The 22,359-nt window shown below is 44.9% G+C and overlaps 1 protein-coding gene across 1 annotated transcript in view; it reads right to left on the bottom strand.

The window, feature by feature from the left end:
* LOC126518688 (O-acyltransferase like protein-like) overlaps positions 1–22,359 on the bottom strand; it is a 232,157-nt gene that overhangs the window by 184,894 nt on the left and 24,904 nt on the right. Inside the window, exons 2-3 of the mRNA XM_055064923.2 lie at positions 7,998–8,233; positions 6,849–6,963 (exon numbers count right to left, since the gene is read on the bottom strand). Of these exons, the coding sequence (XP_054920898.1) occupies positions 6,849–6,963; positions 7,998–8,233 (351 nt within the window). The remainder of the gene's footprint in view (positions 1–6,848; positions 6,964–7,997; positions 8,234–22,359) is intronic.

Raw genomic sequence — 22,359 nt, 5'->3', positions numbered from 1 at the left:
ACCGTTTGTGTTGTGTGTGTATGCGATCAGCGAAGCACCTGGCAAACGCAGGAAAATGCCTCTACGCGGCTGTGCTCAAGGGTACGAGAAAAGTCTCGTCGGGTGAGACAAGCCCCATCATACCTTTCCGGCAGAGCCAAAGCTTCGAAAGATATGGATTCGCGCTGCGCGCTCATCGCCGCCAACATGGGCGCAAAGAGCAAAGCGTGCGGACGTCAGGCAAGCGCCGACTGCTAACCTCTGTTGCTGCCGTACAGTTTCGTACAATTACTAGTGTATACCCTGGCCCTAAAGTATACGGGAGCTGCAATGGGGGTGGTTCTGCCAGCATGGAAATTATGGGAAGTACATGGGCTTGCCTAAACCTCGTCCTTCTGGCTTCAAACCGCTTCGTGACTTTGTATACTCATAATTTTCAGCAAAGTATTCAGCAATAAATAAGAAGCCCACATTGAAACCATTACCCCACGGACGCATGTATAGACAAGCGACGTAAAACGCCCTTACGAATTTGTCGCAGGCAAGCCGATGCCTGGAGACGCTTGGCGCGTTTCGATTTGGCCACCTTGACAAGCTCAATCGTCGCAATTAATAGCGTTAGTGCGAGTTGGTAGCGTCTTCTGCACTTCGAAAATTATATATTGTGCTGAAATTTACGTCAATGAAGGTATAAAAAGCGTAATAAACAAAGCGCCAAGAACGTCTGGAGTCTGAAGCACGAAGGTCAGGGGAATCCCATGTACTTCTCATCATTTCCACCGGGGCTGAACAATTGCAGCGCCAGCGGGAACTGTGGTTGCTGCTGCTGCTGCAAGCCGCCACACAAGAAGTCACGGTGGTCATTATGACGTCACGGTGGTCGGTGCACAGCCACCAAGCACTGACAATCCTGCAGAAATACAGCCATTGCAAAAGGGTAGACAGTTGGGCGAGTTGGTACGGTAACATGATTTTGGCTTCTAGCGCGAAGTGAAACACGGACACAGAAAGGACCCAGGTAGCACACAAAGTCTTGAAAACGTCGTATGAAGGGATTCAACGTCTGAAACGGGTTTTTGACCAAAATCGACGCATCAAAGACGTTCCAAACAACATAGCTTAAAAAGGAGGGGTGAATACGTTTTGATAACGTTGGAAGCCAGACAGCTTAAAAACGAGGGGTGAGTACGTTTTGCAAACGACTCAAAACGCCACCGCCACGCCACGGCGCGTCATCCTCTTTAGCGGCTTCTACAATATTCAACGAGCCATCAATGCGATCCAACCTTGCGAAAGGTGGCGATACCGTCGTCAAATCATGTGACCAAGGTGGCCACGTGATTCGTGATGCCGGGCAGCCGGGCTAGCCGGGCATAGTCGCGTCGTCATGGCGTCGTCGCGTCACCGCACTCGCATTGCGCTGTGGTGTGTTTGCGGCTGTTCTGAACGTGCTGCCGCTGCCCTTTGCTATGTAAGTGTTGCAGTGTTTTGCTGTCAAGAAAACGATATTCTGTGATCAGTTTGGGCTGGCGATATGTTTGTGTGGTTTTAATTTGGAAATCACTAGTGTTTTCAATTGTTATGTGACCAAGGCGGCCACGTTATTCGTGAAGCCGGGCATAGTTGCGTTATCGCTCTCGCATGGCACTATGGTCTGTTTGCGACTGTTCTGAATGTGCTGCCGCTGCCCTTTGTCATGTAAGTGTTGCAGTGCTTTGCTGTCAAGAAAACGACATTCTGTGAATAGTTTGGGTTGTGCGATCTGTTTGAGCCGGGCATAATAGCGTTATCGCACTTGCATTGCGCTGTGGTATGATAGCGGCTGTTCTGAATGTGCTGCCGCTGCCCTTTGTCATGTAAGTGTTGCAGGGTTTTGCCGTCAAGAAAATGACGTTCTGTGGTTAGTTTGGGTTGTGCGATCTGTTTGTGTAGTTTAATTTGGAAATCAGTAGTGTTTTCAATTGGAGGGCGCGGAGTGGAGGGCACTAATCAGCTCTTCAAGTTCATTGTCATGTTATGTGAGGCGCCTTTTCACTGACGCTGTAATTAAGGTGTTAAGGGCAGTATAAGGACGAAAGTTAGAGGGACGAAATCGTGCCTGTGTGTCCCTAGCGTCGGGGTCGGCCGCTATGCATGATCCTAACAACAAAGCATTTTGCAGAATGCGAAGAAAGGCGGCAAAATTTCTGTCTGTGCGCACCTTGCCGATCTCCGCAATAGAGCCGTCATCGTGGTATTTTAGTCTCCCGTTTAGCAAGAGTGTTGCAGACAAGGGAACTGGTTCAAACAGGCTTTATTTTTTTATGATTCAGTACTAGTGCGGTATACCAAAAGGTGAGGTCAAGTGCTCGCCCTATTTTCTTCCCTCGCGCTACAGCGCACTGACAGAATTTTGCGTGCACCATACCGTGCTTTTATCGTTTGCGCTTCAGGTTCTCGATTGTGTTTTCGCCCCCTTTACCCACGTGATGGGTATTTCATGGTATTACCGGGTACCACGTGTGTCCATATATTGTGTCCGATATATGAAACGGCCAAATTCGATTTTATTTGACGCCTCAAATGGTAGTAATGTATTGAGTCCCTTGTGGCTTTGTGCTTGTTATCAATTTTACTATTTGGCGAATGGATACAGCATGTACGCTGCATAACTCGCTTGTGGATACTGCATACGTGAGTCGAGTATGCCCTTGGTATAAAATAACTTGTATGCTTTAGGTAGTACGATTGTTTGCAGTTTGGGACATGTGTCGGAATGTACGCTGTGCGCCCTTCGCGGTTTACGGCGGCCTGCCGAGTTCGTGCGGGTGCCATGTGTGCGCATGGAGTTCGCGAAGCGCTCTCGTAGTTTTTTAATATATATATACACATGTGTGCTGTTCGCGCGCTTCGCACAACAGGGCATGTCGCAGTTCTTTGTCCTTGTGCAACACATTTTCCTAGCGTACGTCTGTGCATTATTTGATACCGGTTTCACACGGGGCTCTTTTAGCCGCTATCCAGTCCGTTACAAATCGATTTTCTCGGTCGTGATTGGCTCCTCTGCGCAAGCTACGAGAGTGAGCCAGTCGCATCGATAATTTCGATCCGGATCGGGCTTGATCGCGATCGAGAGTGGTCGCGTGACACCGGTTTTACACATGGCTCCCACATAGGGAACACTTTAAGTTCAATGCTACTGAGTGAAGAGCAAGTGCATATATATGCCAGTGGTGGTATGTGGGCAAGTCTTTCTGGTGAAGCCAATACTTGTGCATTCAAGACATTTCAATTACCAGCGTAGTGCATCAACGTGTCTACTTCGACAAAATGGAGCACCAGTGCAGATATCTGAGCATACCTGTCCAGGGCAGCAAGTGTGTCTACATTGAAACCACTACCAGCATGTGCGGCAGTTCTATTTCCAGCAGCGGGACTGCACGATAATCAGTAGGGTGCTCTCAAGCTGTTTATCTATGAAGCTATGCCTGGACTGTGTGCCAAATATTTTTGGACGTGAAAGTGGGGGTGAATTGGTAAACATCAGTGGAACTGTGCCTGGACTCTGTGGCAAATGTTTTTGGATGTGAAAGTGTGAGTGAACTGGCAAAGAATTTGCTCTGGGCTACATGTGTTAAACGTTTTTCTCATTCAGAGTGCTTTTTTTTTACTTTAGGAGACTGGAGATGTGCGCAAAGTGTGACATGTCAGTGTGCTAATTAATGTATTTGCTGGTTTGCAAATTATTCGTTGCAACTTTGTTTTTGCCAGAGAGGTACAACTTTGCCTCTTGTAAAGGGCTTTTGAGATAAAACACTTACTATTTATTATGACCATTGCTTCCTTTGTTACACAAATGCAGCTTCCAGTGCATTCCAGTTTATTTCCATGTTTATGTAAGTTTCTGATATGAGGCTTGCATATTCATTTCTCACGTTCTGGAGTGGCAAGATGCAGCATTACTGTCTCATCGTTCGCTGTACTACAGTAGTGTTCACTTGTTACACTGAATCCCCTTAACTATTCTGTACTAATTTCACTTTATTGCTTTTTTGTTGTATGGCTATTTTTTCTCGCCATTACCTTCTTTGATATATCCTAAAGGCAATATTTCCAATTTTGCATTGTTCCCATTTTTTTTTATTTCTGTCACAGGATTGTTTTATGATGGTATACGGTGGTATTTCTTTTTGTGCTCTTTTAAAGCTTCTAGCTGATTGGTAACATTGCTTGGAGGCAGTTACCATCCAATTCATACTCTTGCATTTTTCAGTCTACTTCTTCCATTCGCACCGATGTCACTTCTGCATAACTCTAGTCCGTCTAATAGCACGTGCACTTTACTATGATAAATTAGACACTTTAGTACACTCCAGGTTTTTCTGTTCATTTTTGTATGTGTACTTGGAATTTTGTTTATGTGCTAGTGAATGTTCACTTTCGAGTTCATTACGAATCCTTTCTGCGACTTTTGTCATTGTTGATGTACTTTTACTTCTATTTGCATTTCTCACACAGTTTGTTCGAACCTTGCATAAGCATTACATTTTAATAAAGTGTTTTTGCTTTGTCACAATGTTCTCATTTCATGCACTCTTGGCATGAAGGGCTTGGTCTGGCCACCTGCCAAGACGTGGCCATTTGTTCTTTGCAGGATGTCATTCCCATTGTGGTTGTAAGCATTGTAGCTTACTAAAGGCGGTATTAAGGATTTATTATTCCTAACAGGCTCATTTTCGTGCGACTTGGTAGAGGATGCGCCGGCCATGCGGGGAACAGTGCTTAGCACTGCCCCATGGCTCTTACAGTCAACACCGACGCTTCTACTCATGTGGGGCGCGATTGGAGATCGTTGTTCGAAACGCCCGATCAGTTTCACCTCACGCGATTGGTATAGGCCGTGCCAACGGGTGCGGCTGACGTCTGCGCGGCATAGGCCAGTCGCGTGAGGCGAAACTAAACGCGTGTTTTGAACAACGATGTCTGATCGCGCCCGTCACCCGCGCAAATTAGCTTCAGATGATCGTAAACCTTTCAAGACCGCTTCTAGACCAGCTTTTTGATAACGTCCTAAAAACGTTTAGAAATTGATTACGAATAGTTTTGGCAAAGGGATTACTTGTGTCTTTCCCAATCCTATTTCTAGACCAGCTTTTCGAATACGTCTTGCAGACCTGTTCTAGATCGTCTAAAGAAAGTGATTAAGCCGGACATTAGCAGAGATATACGACGTTTTCCCGCCGAAGTTCTCTCATTCGTGTCTTCTTTAACCCGTTTTTATCGTCTTGCATAAACGCTACGAAAACGTTACATATCTCTTTTGTGCTACCTGGGGAGCAGACAGGACGAGCGCTAACTCTCAACAAAATTTTTATTAAAACGAAGAACATATATATAGGTGATTGCAAAAACCGTAGCATAAGAACATGACAAGGTAGAAGGCATCAGTTAAACATATCAGGGGGTATGGAAGTCAAAGAACAAAAATTGCTTCAGATTAGTACACGTATTGCGAAGGTACTGAAATTCGCAATCTAACAGAGACAACGACGCATGACTGACGCAAGTGTCTCCTAATCTTTTTATGTGGAATGCCTCGATAATTTCCCGCGTGGTTTTGCAATCACCTATATATATGTTCTTCGTTTTAATAAAAATTTTGTTGAGAGTTAGCGCTCGTCCTGTCTGCTCCTTTCTGTGTCCGTGTTTCACTTCGCGCTAGAAGCCAAAATAGAGCCATTGGTTTAAAAATATGTGAAATGAACACTGCGTATCGGAACAGTCGCGTCTTCTGAGTCGAATTTCGATGTTTCCTTCATTTTTTTTGGTATTTTCGTTCAGTATACCTTTAAGTCCTGTCGATGTTGTCAAATGCTTACTTTCGACATAGACTGGGTCGCCCAATTGGTTGCTCGTAAACGCCATAGCCAACCATAGCTACACAAAACGGTATTGATGGAAGTTGAAGGCTTAAGGTTAAATCCAGGATCTCTTCCTTGCCCTCTTTTCAATTCATGTATTAACCCACCCCAGTGCAGGGTAGTAAGCCGGAAACTCGCATCTGGCCAACCTTCCTGCCTTCCGTCTCTCTCTCTCTCTCTCTTTGTTTAGACTACACAGATTTTTTTTATATTAAGAAGTTTTCAGTGTAGCGAAGGTACCGTTGTCACACAGGCCTTCGTAGTCTAGGCCGATATGCCTTGCGCATAATAACGTGTTTCAGAAGACTAAAATAAAAATAAGAAATTAACGTGTTTTTTGTTTCCTATGGGACTTGTTTGAACGGTAACGATAGAAGCAGTTTATTTCACCCCCATTTTTCAAGAATTATTGAATATCGCACCTAATTTGAGATATTCACCTTCGACATTCAACGCTCAGTCCAGCCGACATCGAAACCGAGGGCGTCTCCTGGCTACATCAGACAGACGCGTCCCGTGGCGAAGTTTGAACGTCGCGACAAATGCTGACGCACCACGTTGGTGGGAGTTGCTTGCCAGGCAAGGCGCGCCGTACCTTCTGCAACTGGCCGTATCAATGGCAACAGTATCTTCTGCAACTGGCCGCAACGTTCAGCGGGGCGTTTCTGTCGGATATAATAAAGGGTTATAGCTCAGCGAGCCAGCGGGCCGGCGTAGATGCTACTGGGCATGTTGTACCGCGCATGCGCACTGGCGTCTACGCTAGCTCTCTGGGCCCGCTGAGCAATAACTCTATAATAGCAAGACGTTCCTTTCCTGCGCTGCCGGCGCGCTTGGTTTCAATATTACCTGGATTTAGCGCTGAAATTCCGTGATGAATATCTCGAATAAGGTGCGATTTCCAGGATTATCGAAATCGGCGTGCATTAAAACGTGACTTCCTCTGTCACACAGTGCTCTTTGCCGTACCGTTCTTTGCGATTGTTTCTACGTCCTTCTTGGAACACACCGAAGGCATGCACAGCCCAGTCCTCGCAGTCGTCGTGTAGAAAGTTCCAGCGTCCTTGGCGAACTCTCGCATCACCTGCGTGGATTATACGTGAACATTAAGCACGTGCGGTAAACGCACGAGATAGCGGCGTGTGCGCGCCACAGGACGCAACGTATCAGCTCAAATATTTCCACCCGCTGTGTAGGGTGCACATTTCCTTAGGTATAAAAAAAGAAGAAAACAAGGCATTAATACGCGGTATAAGGAGAAAGTTTTCTCCGGATCAAATAAAAATGAATTACTTATTTGTTTGTTCGTTTGTTTTTCACAGTGATTCGGGAAAACATACAATCAATAAAAAACTGCAGCTTTTGCTGATTCCTCCGGATCTAAACTTGTCTACAACGACAGTAGCCAACCCCACCTAGACAGCACAAGGCTCACTCACTCCGATCCATGACGTTATGCTACTGGTCCGAAATTACAATTGCCAAGGCTGGCGTGACGAAAGCGGTGACGTCGAAGTCATCGCGGCTTACTCGGAAGCATTAGATTGTACGGCAGTCGGGCCAGTAGCATGACGTCATGGGTGAAAGTGAACAGGCCTTGTGGTGTTGCAGCAGCAGGCTTTAGGCAGCGGGCATGACCATCCTCTCAAGAACAACTTTGTTTTTGCGCGTGCACACAACGTCGCATTCGTCCGCTACCGTAATAATTGCAGTGCCTTTCAAAATACCTAAAAATTTGTCGATAATCTCAGTCTCTGTGAAACGCAAATTCCAACACAAGTTAGCGAGCGCATAGTATGTTGCGAGATCGCTCATTGATTAGCCCGTCCGGCTCCCCCATCTACACGCAGCCGGAGCATGAATTTAATCCGTAGTGGTGGCGGCGTGGTGGACAAAGTTCTGGTTATCGCGACGAAGGCGAAGCTTAGGACGTCGACTTGACCGCGACGGGCGGACCCAGTTTCGCGTTCTGCTGACGAAATAAGAGTAACAGCCGTATACCGACGGCTGACCTTTTTCCATTTTTTATGCAGCTGGTGTACAGCGTGACAATGAAAATTGTGGCGCGCGCGGCCTATCCTATACTAGGAAACACTCGACTACCGAAGCGAGGCTGACCGAGTTTTCCGGGAAGAGGGTCAAGTTGATGGCCGCGAAGTGTTTGGTGACGACGCGCGGCTTGGGCGGCAGCGGAGGCCTCGACTTCACCATGCAGTACTGGCCACGGAACAGCAGGGAGCCATCCTCCGAAGAGGCGTCAGGAACGGCCACGCTCAGGCACTCGTCGTAGTCGCCGAAGTCGGTGAGCGATCCGTCCAGCAGACCCGGAGCCAGCTTGCCCGACGCGTCAATCACTGCGTTCATCGCCCAATAATAGGATTTCATTACACTGTCGCAGTGATGTCGGCAAGGGCAGCCGTAGCATTTGCGCAATACCCGTAACATTGTCTATAGCTCTAGCAAGATATACACCACAAGATATGACCACTCAACTTCGCAAAGAAAAACAGTAGAAATTTTCGTGGCTCTAGCAGGGCGGCATTTTTGTTCGCAAGACAGAATCGTCTTCTGTGATTCATATTTCACGACAGAGTGGCCTTGCGAAAACTGTATAAACTTTAACCAGAAAAAAAAAACCTTCAAATGTTCTCAGTACACAAAGTAAATAACTTTCATACACCGACCTATTACTTCAAGCTCCTACATTGTGACATTCATTGCATTAATAGGAATGTAAATATCCTGTCTCTATTATTGACTGAACGTAAATTTCAATATTATCTAATCGCTTTAATAGAATGGTGGGTAAAACCAAATAAACACATTAACATGACTGGATATAACTTGGTCTCGACTCCTCGCCTTGTCAAACATAGGGGATGGGTTGTGTTGCTATACATAAAAACAGAACTTGAATGTAAAATTCTTTCGGCAGTGAGCACTGCGATACGACAGGCACATGACATTGTACTTATTGAACTAGTCAATGGAATAAATATAGCAGTAATGTACCTACCTCCCTGTGCTAAAGTAACCACATTTATGGATGGCTTGGAAGCTGTTCTTGAACAGTTATCGCTAAAGAATAATAATTCTGAGAAAACCATTAGGCGTCTTCATTATAGGGCGACTACATCTTTATTTTATTTTAATTTCAATAAAAATAACAATAATTCTATTGTATGCACTGTCATTAGTTTAGATTTGCTTGGAAGCACTAATGACACTTAAAAAAACTAATTGAATGGTTCTTATGGTTTTTGCAATGTCATTACACACCGTACTCGTATCAATGATTATTTTGCCACAATTCCTGACCACGTTTTACTAAATTTCAACTCCCAGGATACGATTTTCGGAGTAATAGATACCAACATAATCGATCAATCTCCTTTTTTTTTGGCTTCCTTCTTATCTAGTGTAACGAAATCTGTATCATCATCAGCATCAACATCATCAGCCTGGTTACGCCCACTGCAGGGCAAAGGCCTCTCCCATACTTCTCCAACTACCCCGGTCGTGTACTAATTGTGACCATGTCGTCCCTGCTAACTTCTTAATCTCATCCGCCCACATATTTTCTGCCGCGCCCCGCTACGCTTTCCTTCCCTTAGAATTCAGTCCGTAACCCTTAATGACCATCGGTTATCTTCCCTCCTCATTACATGACCTGCCCATGCCCATTTCTTTTTCTTGATTTCAACTAAGATGTTATAAACTCGCGTTTGTTCCCTCACCCAATCTGCTCTTTTCTTATCTCTTAACGTTACACCCATCATTCTTCTTTCCATAGCTCGTTGCATCATCCTCAATTTAAGCAGAACCCTTTTCGTAAGCCTCCAGCTTTCTGCCCCGTACGTAAGTACTGGTAATACACAGCTGTTATACACTTTTCTCGTTAGGGATAATGGCAACATGCGGTTCATGATCTGAGAAAACCTGGCCAAACGCACCCCAGCCCATTCTTATTCTTCTGATTATTTCAGTCTCATGATCCGGATCCGCGGTCACTACCTGCCCTAAGTAGATGTATTCCCTTACCACTTCCAGTGCCTCGCTACCTATTGTAAACTGCTGTTCTCTTCCGAGACTGTGAAACATTAATTTAGTTTTCTGCAGATAAATTTTTAGACCCAGTCTTCTGCTTTGTCTCTCCAGGTCAGTGAGCATGCATTGCAACTGGTCCCCTGAGTTACTAAGCAAGGCAATATCATCAGTGAATCGCAAGTTACTAAGGTATTCTCCATTAACTTTTATCCCCAACTCTCCCATTCCAGGTCTCGGAATACCTCCTGTAAACACGCTGTGAATAGCACTGGAGAGATCATATCTCCCTGCCTGGCGCCTTTCTTTATTGGGATATTGTTGCTTTCTTTATGGAGGACTACGGTGGCTGTAAATCTGTATATCGTTCGGTTATTCGTTTTGACAACAACTTACTGCGCGACAACTGCAGAGCAGTTGGAGGTATTATTCTATGTGACAGCTATAAAAACGACACGTATGCTTGCTTTGACAATGCTCTTTCGCATTCTTTAACAACCACACCCTTGAGTAGAAAAAATCATTACGAGCATCGCATTAAGAGTCGGGTAACGCGAAACAATTTAGAACTTTCTAGTGAAAAAAGAATACTGGTACAAAGAGCATCAAAGCAAAAGAACGCACACTGCTTTTACAGCAACCAATACAAGTTTTTTTCAGAAACAAGCTAGTAGCAGTGTTGCGTAGCAGCAACAAAGCACACTACAATCAACTGATCTGCGGACAGGCCGCCATTGGAATATGAACCTGGCAACGTTTAACGCTAGAACGTTATCTAGTGAGGCGAGTATAGCAGTGCTATTGGAAGAATTAGAGGGCAGTAAATGGGATATAATAGGGCTCAGTGAAGCTAGGAGGCCAAAAGAAGCATATACAGTGCTAAATAGCGGGCACGTCCTGTGCTACCGGGGCGTAGCGGAGAGACGAGAACTAGGTGTCGGATTCCTGATTAATAAGAACATAGCTAGTAACATACAGGAATTCTATAGCATTAACGAGAGGGTGGCAGGTCTTGTGAAACTTAATAAGAGGTACGAAATGAAGGTTGTACAGGTCTACGCCCCTACACAGTCATGATGACCAGGAAGTCGAAAGCTTCTATGAAGACGTGGAATCGGCGACGGGTAAAGTCAAAACAAAATACAGTATACTGACGGGCGACTTCAATGCCAAGGTAGGCAAGAAGCAGGCTGGAGACAAGGCAGTGAGGGAATATGGCATAGGCACTAGGAATAGCAGGGGAGAGTTATTAGTAGAGTTTGCGGAACAGAATAATATGCGGATAATGAATACTTTCTTCCGCAAGCGAGATAGGCGAAAGTGGACGTGGAGGAGCCCGAACGGCGAGACTAGAAATGAAATAGACTTCATACTCTGCGCTAGCCCTGGCATCATACAAGATGTGGACGTGCTCAGCAAGGTGCGCTGGAGTGACCATAGGATGGTAAGACGTCGAATTAGCCTAGACAAGAGGAGGGAACGGAAGCAACTGGTACATAAGAAGTCGACCAATGAGTTAGCGGTAAGAGGGAAAATAGAGGAATTTCAGATCAAGCTGCAGAACAGGTATTCGCCTTTAACTCAGGAAGAGGACGTTAGTGTTGAAGGAATGATCGACAATCTTGTGGGCATCATTAAGGAGTGTGCAATAGAAGTCGGTGGTAACTCCGCTAAGAGGATACCAGTAAGCTATCGCAGGAGACGAAAGATCTAATCAAGAAACGCCAATGTATGAAAGCCTCTAACCCTACAGCTAGAATAGAACTGGCAGAACTTTCGAAGTTAATCAACAAGCGTAAGGCAGCTGACATAAGGAAGTATAATATGGATAGAATTGAACATGCTCGCAGGAACCGAGGAAGCCTAAAAGCAGTGAAGAAGAAACTAGGAATTGGCAAGAATCAGATGTATGCGCTAAGAGACAAAGACGGCACTATCATAACTAATATGGATGATATAGTTGAAGTGGCTGAGGAGTTCTATAGAGATTCAAACAGTACCAGAGGCACCCACGACGATAATGGAAGAGAAAATAGTCTAGAGGAATTCGAAATCCCTCAGGTAACACGGAAGAATTAAAGAAAGCCTTGGGAGCTATGCAAAGGGGGAAGGCAGCTGGGGAGGATCAGGTAACAGCAGATTTGTTGAAGGATGGTGGGCAGATTGTTCTAGAGAAACTGGCCACCCTGTATACGCAATGCCTCATGACTTCGAGCGTACCAGGATCTTGGAAAAACGCTAACATAATCCTAATCCATAAGAAAGAGGACGCCAAAGACTTGAAAAATTATAGACCGATCAGTTTACTGTCCGTTGCCTACAAAGTATTTACTAAGGTAATTGAAAATAGAATCAGGAACACCTTAGACTTCCGTCCACTAAAGGACCAGGCAGGATTCCGTAAAGGCTACTCAACAATAGCGCATATTCACACTATCAATCAGGTGATAGAAAAATGTGCGGAATATAACCAACCTTTATATATAGCTTTCATTGATTACAAAAAAGCGTTTGATTCAGTCGAAACTTCACCAGTCATGGAGGCATTGCGGAATCAGGGTGTAGACGAGCCGTATGTAAAAATACTGAAAGATATCTATAGCGGCTCCACAGCCACCGTAGTCCAACATAAAGAAAGCAACAAAATCCCAATAAAGATAGGCGTCAGGCAGGGAGATACGATCTCTCCGATGCTATTCACAGCGTGTTTACAGGAGGTATTCAGAGACCTGGATTTTGAAGAATTGGGGCTAAGAGTTAATGGAGAATACCTTAATAACTTGCGATTCGCTGATGATATTGCCTTGCTTAGTAACTCAGGGGACCAACTGCAATGCATGCTCACTGACCTGGAGATGCAAAGCCGAAGGGTGGCTCTAAAAATTAATCTGCAGAAAGCTAAAGTAAGTTTAACAGTCTCGGAAGGGAACAGCAGTTTACAATAGGTAGTGAGGCACTGGAAGTGGCAAGGGAATACATCTTCTTAGGACAGGTAGTGACTGCAGATCCGGATCATGAGACTGAAATAATCAGAAGAATAAGAATGGGCTGGGGTGCGTTTTCCAGGCATTCTCAGATCATGAACAGCAGGTTGCCATTATCCGTCAAGAGAAAAGTTTATAAGAGCTGTGTCATACCAGTACTCACGTACGGGGCAGAAACCTGGAGGAAGACGCAATTGAGGAAGACGCAACGAGCTATGGAAAGAAGAATGATAGGTGTAACGTTAAGGGTTAAGAAAAGAGCAGATGGGGTGAGGGAACAAACGCGAGTTAATGATATCTTAGTTGAAATCAAGAAAAAGAAATGGGCATGGGCAGGACACGTAATGAGGAGGGAAGATAACCGATGGTCATTAAGAGTTACGGAATGAATTCCAATGGAAGGAAATCGTAGCACAGGGCGGCAGAAAGTTAGGTGGGCGGATGAGATTAAGAAGTTTGCAGGGACAACATGGCCACAATTAGTACATGACCGGGGTAGTTGGAGAAGTATGGGAGAGGCCTTTGCCCTGCAGTGGGCATAACCAGGCTGATGATGATGATGATCTTGAATAACTAACAAAACATGAGAAGGGTATGGCATCCAATTAACTCAGTCATCAAGGAGAAAATAGACCTACTATTATTCTGTGTATAAATATTCAAAACATAAGCTGGCAAATAATTTTAATGAACGTTTTGTTCATGTAGACCGAAATTTTGCCCTACAAATCTCCAGGGTTAGTCATTTTAGATTACCTCTTAGTATTGTGAATTCATATGTATTCTTTGATATAACAGCTACCGAAATTAGGTCTTTGGTGAGCACTGTGAGCCCTCTGGTAACGCAGCCGCTTGTGAAGCTGTTGCAGTAAAACATCTCAAATCGAATACACGCATGCTTTGTTCATTTCGAGAGAAGATATTCAACAGCGCTTATCATTCCGGTGCGTACCTTGATATTGTTAAAAATGCAAGGGTGTCATCATCATCATCATCATCATCAGCCTGGTTACGCCCACTGCAGGGCAAAGGCCTCTCCCATACTTCTCCAACAACCCCGGTCATGTACTAATTGCGGCCATGCCGTCCCTGCAAACTTCTTAATCTCATCCGCCCACCTAACTTTCTGCTGCCCCCTGCTACGCTTCCCTTCCCTTGGGATCCAGTCCGTAACCCTTAATGACCATCGGTTATCTTCCCTCCTCATTACATGTCCTGCCCATGCCCATTTCTTTTTCTTGATTTCAACTAAGATGTCATTAACTCGCGTTTGTTCCCTCACCCAATCTGCTCTTTTCTTATCCCTTAACGTTACACCTATCATTCTTCTTTCCATAGCTCGTTGCGTCGTCCTCAATTTGAGTAGAACCCTTTTCGTAAGCCTCCAGGTTTCTGCCCCGTAGGTGAGTACTGGTAAGACACAGCTATTATACACTTTTCTCTTGAGGGATAATGGCAAACTGCTGTTCATGATCTGAGAATGCCTGCCAAACGCACCCCAGCCCATTCTTATTCTTCTGATTATTTCCGTCTCATGATCCGGATCCGCCGTCACTACCTGCCCTAAGTAGATGTATTCCCTTACGACTTCCAGTGCCTCGCTGCCTATTGTAAATTGCTGTTCTCTTCCGAGACTGTTAAACATTACTTTAGTTTTATGCAGATTAATTTTTAGACCCACTCTTCTGCTTTGCCTCTCCAGGTCAGTGAGCATGCATTGCAATTGGTCCCCTGAGTTACTAAGCAAGGCAATATCATCAGCGAATCGCAAGTTACTAAGGTATTCTCCATTAATTTTTATCCCCAATTCTTCCCAATCCAGGTCTCTGAATACCTCCTGTAAACACGCTGTGAATAGCATTGGAGAGATCGTATCTCCCTGCCTGACGCCTTTCTTTATTGGGATTTTGTTGCTTTCTTTATGGAGGACTACGGTGGCTGTGGAGCCGCTATAGATATTTTTCAGTATTTTTACATACGGCTCGTCTACACCCTGATTCCTTAATGCCTCCATGACTGCTGAGGTTTCGACAGAATCAAACGCTTTCTCATAATCAATGAAAGCTATATATAAGGGTTGGTTATATTCCGCACATTTCTCTATCACCTGATTGATAGTGTGAATATGATCTATTGTTGAGTAGCCTTTACGGAATCCTGCCTGGTCCTTTGCTTGACAGAAGTCTAAGGTGTTCCTGATTCTATTTGCGATTACCTTAGTAAATATTTTGTAGGCAACGGACAGTAAGCTGATCGGTCTATAATTTTTCAAGTCTTTGGCGTCCCCTTTCTTATGGATTAGGATTATGTTAGCGTTCTTCCAAGATTCCGGTACGCTCGACGTCATGAGGCATTGCGTATACAGGGTGGCCAGTTTCTCTAGAACAATCTGCCCACCATCCTTCAACAAATCTGCTGTTACCTTATCCTCCCCAGCTGCCTTCCCCCTTTGCATTTCTCCCAAGGCTTTCTTTACTTCTTCCGGCGTTACCTTTGGGACTTCGAATTCCTCTAGACTATTTTCTCAGCCACTTGAACTATCTCATCCATATTAGTAATGATATTGCCGGCTTTGTCTCTTAACGCATACATCTGATTCTTGCCAATTCCTAGTTTCTTCTTCACTGTTTTTAGGCTTCCGCCGTTCCTGAGAGCATGTTCAATTCTATCCATATTATACTTCCTTATGTCAGCTGTCTTACGCTTGTTGATTAACTTTGAAAGTTCTGCCAGTTCTATTCTAGCTGTAGGGTTAGAGGCTTTCATACATTGGCGTTTCTTGATCAGATCTTTCGTCGCCTGCGATAGTTTACTGGTATCCTGCCTAATCGAGTTACCACCGACTTCCATTGCACACTTCTTAATGATGCCCACAAGATTGTCGTTCATTGCTTCAACACTAAGGTCCTCTTCCTGAGTTAAAGCCGAATACCTGTTCTGTAGCTTGATCTGGAATTCCTCTATTTTCCCTCTTACCACTAACTCATTGATCGGCTTCTTATGTACCAGTTTCTTCCGTTCCCTCCTCAGGTCTAGGCTAATTCGAGTTCTTACCATCCTGTGGTCACTGCAGCGCACCTTGCCGAGCACGTCCACATCTTGTATGATGCCAGGGTTAGCGCAGAGTATGAGGTCTATTTCATTTCTAGTCTCACCGTTCGGGCTCCTCCACGTCCACTTTCGGCTATCCCGCTTGCGGAAGAAAGTATTCATTATCCTCATATTATTCTGTTCCGCAAACTCGACTAATAACTCCCCCCTGCTATTCCTAGTGCCTATGCCATATTCCCCCACTGCCTTGTCTCCAGCCTGCTTCTTGCCTACCTTGGCATTAAAGTCGCCCATCAGTATAGTGTATCTTGTTTTCACTCTACCCATCGCCGATTCCACGTCTTCATAGAAGCATTCGACTTCCTGGTCATCATGACTGGATGTAGGGGCGTAGACCTGTACAATCTTCATCTTGTACCTCTTATTAAGTTTAACAACAAGACCTGCCACCCTCTCGTTAATGCTATAGAATTCCTGTATGTTACCAGCTATATTCTTATTAATCAGGAATCCGACTCCTAGTTCTCTTCTTTCCTCTAGGCCGCGGTAGCACAGGACGTGCCCGCTTTTTAGCACTGTATATGCTTCTTTTGGCCTCCTAACTTCACTGAGCCCTATTATATCCCATTTACTGCCCTCTAATTCCTCCAATAGCACTGCTAGACTCGCCTCACTAGATAACGTTCTAGCGTTAAACGTTGCCAGGTTCATATTCCAATGGCGGCCTGTCCGGAGCCAGTGATTCTTAGCACCCTCTGCAGCGTCGCAGGTCTGACCGCCGCCGTGGTCAGTAGCTTCGCAGCTGCTGGGGACTGAGGGCCGGGGTTTGATTGTTGTGTTCATATAGGAGGTTGTGGCCAAGTACTGCACCAGGGTGGCCAATCCTGCTCTGGTGAGGGAGTGCGTTACCGGTTCTGGTCACCGGGATCAGGCCACACTCCAGGCCTGTTTGTGCAATTTTATCAACACGCGGATTTTTTTTTTTTTTTAATCCGGTGGAAAATTGCCGGCACCGGGATTCGAACCACGGACCTCTTGCACGCGAGGCGGGTGTTCTACCTCTACGCCACCGCTGTGGGTGTGTCCTGTGATTAAAGGCGGAAATCCTGATCTCTTAGAAGAATTAATACATTATTTGAGAAAGTGATAAGAAAACCAATGCTAAGTGTTTATAGCGAAGCTGTTAAGGTTTAGTTCCCCCAGGATCGTGTACGTGTGTTAACACAAAACTATCTCCATCAAGATGGCTCCAGCGTCGTCTTGTTCCATAGCTGGCTTGTTGGCGCCTCTCGGCGCTACCACGCGAACGCGCTTGTGCAACGGCTCCTGCGTTCGTCGTCGTCATTAATTAAGAAACATCAAGACGAAACCAATTTGACAGTGAAGTATAACGAAGGTGTTAAGGGCTAATTCCCCCAAGAGCGTGTCCGTGTGCAGACGAAACTCCCAATACGTATTCCGATCCCGAAGATAGTCCAATGCCGAGCCGACCCGCGGCCAAAGTAAAGAAGCCGTTATGCACTGTGCATACCTGCGCCGATCCCGAAGATAGTGCAATACCGGGCCGACCTGCGGCGGAGGTGAAGCAGGCGTTAAGCACTGTCCATACGTGGGCAGAACCTGAAGATAGTGCAATACCGAGCCGACCCGCGACGGTGGTGAAGCAAGCGTTAAGCATTGTTCATACGTAGGCCGATCCCGAATATAGTCGAATACCGAGCCGATCCGCGGCGGAGGTGAAGCAGGCGTTAAGCACTGTCCATACATGAACCGATCCCGAAGATAGTCCAATGCCGAGCCGACCCGCGGCGGAGGTGAAGCAGGCGTTAAGCACTGTTGATGCGTGGGCTGATTCTGAAGCTTGTCCAATACCGAGCCGATCCGCGGCAGAAGTGAAGCAGGTGTTAAGCACTGTCCGTACGTGGGCCGATACCGAAGATAGTCCAATACCGGGCCGACCCGCGACGGAAGTGAAGCAGGCGTTAAGCACTGTTGATACGTGGGCCGATTCTGAAGATAGTCCAATGCCGAGCCGATCCGCGGCAGAAGTGAAGCAGGTGTTAAGCACTGTCCATACGTGGGCCGATACCGAAGATAGTCCAATACCGGGCCGACCCGCGACGGAGGTGAAGCAGGCGTTAAGCACTCTGCATACGTGGGCCGATCCCGAAGATAATGCCATGCCACGCCGACCCGCGGCGGATGTGCAGTTCGCCATTAAGGGGCCCACATACACAGCTTCGCTGGTCATCCTTCTTCATAGAGCGGAAAGGCACTGAGTTTCTTATTAAAATACATCTTAGTATCTGATCAGCCCGTATTCCGCCCGAGCAGATCATCAAACATGGCCGTTACATCTATTGTAAATGCGATATGTAATGCTTTGCATAACAAAGAAACAGTTATTGGCATATTTTTGTAGCTAGAGAAAGAGTTTGAAGTGGTTGACCATAAATTATTAATAATGAAGCGAGCTTGCTATGGATTTCTTGACGTAGCGTTATACTTTTTTCGAAACTATCGCATATACTGACAGCAGAGAGTGCACACAGACACTTCGGACTTCTTGCCAACCTTGCATGAGGTACCACAAGGATCGGTATTAGGGCCAATTTAATTTTCGTTATACATAAATGACTTCCCAAACTGCTGGAATGATGGTGATGCCATTATATGCGCTGATGACACAACGATACTTATTTCCGGTAAAGATCATGATCAAACAGAAGAAGCTGCTTAAAGTACTACATAATATAGCTAAATGATTCGCTTCGAATAAACTGACATTAAACTGCATCAAAACTAATTTCATACTGTTTGCATCCTCAGGCAATAAAAATAAAAGTTCGATAACGTTGCGAATCTGTTACAAAGAAAGCATCCAGGTGGAAGCATGATCATACCTTGGCATAACGCTAGACTCATCATTGTATATTAAGGAACGTATTGATGACATCTGCAAGAAACGAAGTCATGCACGTGTTGTGCTCAATCAAGCACGTCAGCACTTTCCCGTAAGTACATTGAGAATGATAAAATTCGCAGTTTTCATTGTCATCTCACGTACTGTGTGCAATCAAGGATGTGTACCTATTTTTCGTATCTAGCACCACTCATCACTTTGCCAAAACATGTCCTGCGCATTTTAACTTTTCAAAACGGCAGAGAACATAATGAGCCACTATTTTAGAATCTATAGATTATACCCGTGATAGCTGCACATGATTATCACACAGCACGTACTATGCATACTATTCTGTCGAGAAATAGCCCGCTTTCCTCCCACATCTTTATCCCCGAAAAAAGACACACAAGCCGTCAAGATGACTAATTTCAACATATCGGCCGTTCAGAACTTATACAGTAGGCGACTATTAGCTTGTAAGGGCACAAAAATATGGAATAATCTCCCAGTTGAGATTAAAACAAGCCGCAGTTTTTCTCGTTCACTAGAAGATATTATTGCCAAAACAATTTTCAATTTCTTTCCGAAATATAGTTCCATGATAGTAGTACGCTATGTTGTTTTTGAACTAAATTTGTTAGCATTTTTTACAATTCTTGACACTTTACTTTTTCAGATGTTAAAAAAATCGACCCCCTTTGATTTTTCATTTGTTGGTCACTCATATGATTGTGATTATTTCTGTTGATTCTTAGTTTCATGTAATCTATCTTTCATGAAAGTAAAAGATGGTACATTTTATTTATGTTTCTTACTGGTGCCTGGGTACATTCTTTTGTGCACTTAATGCCTGAGCGAGCAAACTGCTGAGGGCCAAGATGCTTTTGTCACCCGTTTTTATAGTATCTGTCTTAAAGTAAATAACTTGAACTGAACTGAAGGACCCCGTTTCCGAACAATAAAGCAACACTGTTCTGTGATTTCTGGTTTTGCAGCCGGGCTCAGCGATAGAAGGCGATAACATGGCTGGAACGCCACAGGCTATATCGAAAGGAGTGCCACGCCACCTCTTAAACTAATACCGCCCCACCTCTCCACACTGTCGTGAGCAGAATTTGTATGTTACCACCCAGACGGGGCTGCCTAAAGTGCACTCCGACCAGAAGCAATTAAATTTGTTAAGTTTTGGGGTCTCGAATCCGGCAGCTTCGATGCCTTCAAAAAGCACGTGTGGGCTTACTGACCAGTTACTTTCACCCCTGGAAGTTCATGTGCACGCGACGCTTGCGGCAGGAAGGATCATCTGCCGCCAAGGCCATGAGTGTTGGTGCTGGCTAGCACTGCCAGGGTTAGTTCCAGTAAATAAACAAGTACCCCAGAAACTCGATGGGAAAACGGCACCGCGGTAGCTCAATTGGTAAGAGCATCACACGCGTAATGTGAAGACATGGGTTGGTATCCCACCTGCGGCCTGTTGTTTTTTCAACCACTTTCCATTTCCATTCATTTATTAATTGCTTAAATTCTTTAGGTACTGCAGATAATTTCCCCTATGCTTTCCTTGCTGTCATTGTTTGTTGGCTTCTTATAACATTACTAAACAAATGCGGCACCATAAATACTTTGTTTAGCGCAAAACAACGGACACAAGAAAGACGACCCCCCAGGCCAAGGCGCTACTCTCAAATTTTCAACGGACACATTTCTTGTGTCCGTTGTTTTGCGCTAAACAAAGTATTTATGGATCCGCACCAACAAGCCCGCCAACGCATTGTGCTGAAATCCGGCACCCTCGATTTCCTTTCTTCCCGTGCTTTTATCTATCTATCTATCTATCTATCTATCTATCTATCTATCTATCTATCTATCTATCTATCTATCTATCTATCTATCTATCTATCTATCTATACATCTATATATATATATATATATATATATATATATATATATATATATATATATATATATTTGTTTGTAATAATCTTTATGCACGATCTTTTAGCATAAGAAATGAGATTCTAGTACCTGCAATAGCTTCACTGCCAGAAAAATATTGAACTAATAAAATAGGGCTTACATGTTAATAAAAGGTGAACCTTGACAAATTGTTTGTGAGGTCGTAGCACAGCCGTAAACTACATTTCTGCCATATTGATTTATGTGCGTGCCGCTTTGCAAATGTGCTTGACCATGGATTACGTGTGCTTTCAACATTGTAGCATGGTACAGCGAGAATAAACGAAGCCTCGAGCAGAATGACCGTTGCTTAAAAGTACGCTAAGGAGGAACCCTAAATAATTACGAACTGGTAAATATCTGCTTGAAAACTCCATATTTTATAGTTTTGTGGGGAGGGATTGATTATTACCAGAGAAAACGAAGGCACAACTTGCCGTTTTTTGAACTTCGCGCTGAAAGATCAGCGCCGGCGTAGCAGGGTGACGTCAAGAATGTCAATGCATTTTCTCGTATTCGAGCCATTTATACGCAGGACGAGTTCTTCAGACTTGCTAGGTCGAGTACATTGTTCGTTCAGATTGTTCCTATGGGTGGGTAGCGCAACCCGGACGAAGGACGAGAGGCAGAACACAACACGAGCGCAGACTAACAACTGGTTTATTATTTCAAGCAACGAACTATAATATACAGAAAATGTAAACACGTGTAAAGTGACGTTTACAAGGGTGTTAGCCTATCTTGCCATTCAAAAATTCGGCCTCTTTATCATGTAGAGTGATAGAAGGCTGGCTACATGATAAAGAAGCCGAATTTTTGAATGGCAAGATAGGCTAACACCCTTGTAAACGTCACTTTACACGTGTTTACATTTTCTGTATATTATAGTTCGTTGCTTGAAATAATAAACCAGTTGTTAGTCTGCGCTCGTGTTGTGTTCTGCCTCTCGTCCTTCATCCGGGTTGCGCTACCCACCCATAGGAACATGTTCAATCACCAACTCGCCCAGCTTGCCGTCTTAATTCGTTCAGATTGCATTGCATTCCTTTAGCGATAAACGATCAACCGAACCTGTTCGGACATGCGCTATCGAAATCCAGAATTAAAAATTAATTAAATTATGGGCTTTTATGAGTGAATACCACTGTTTGATTATGAGGTACGCCGTGAGACCATCTGGGGTTCTTTAACTTGCACCGAAATCTAAGTACACGGGTGTTTTTGCATTTCGCCAACATCGAAATGCGGCCGCCTTGGCCGAGATTCGATCTCGCGACCTCGTGCTTATCAGCCCCATCACCACATCCACTAGTGGTATCTTCGACTGGTCGCCTGTATCCCCCGAAGCAAAGTTGGGCAAATCCAGCGTTTCCCGAACAGAGAGGTAGAGGACAATCGCGCAAGCCGAACGTGTGACTCTCTCTCAGGGCAGGAAATAGCAGATGCGAAACCATGTGACTGCTGCCAACGTACGATGTTTCGCCTATGTGCATCTGGGAAAACCGGCGGACGCGCCGCTGGAACGTGCGTTCGTTGGAAT

This window comes from Dermacentor andersoni, chromosome 1 (assembly GCF_023375885.2).
Source record: "Dermacentor andersoni chromosome 1, qqDerAnde1_hic_scaffold, whole genome shotgun sequence".
Classification (NCBI taxonomy): Eukaryota; Metazoa; Arthropoda; class Arachnida; order Ixodida; family Ixodidae; genus Dermacentor; species Dermacentor andersoni.
Note: the sequence above shows the minus strand (reverse complement) of the source record. Positions and strands in the feature narration are given on the sequence as shown.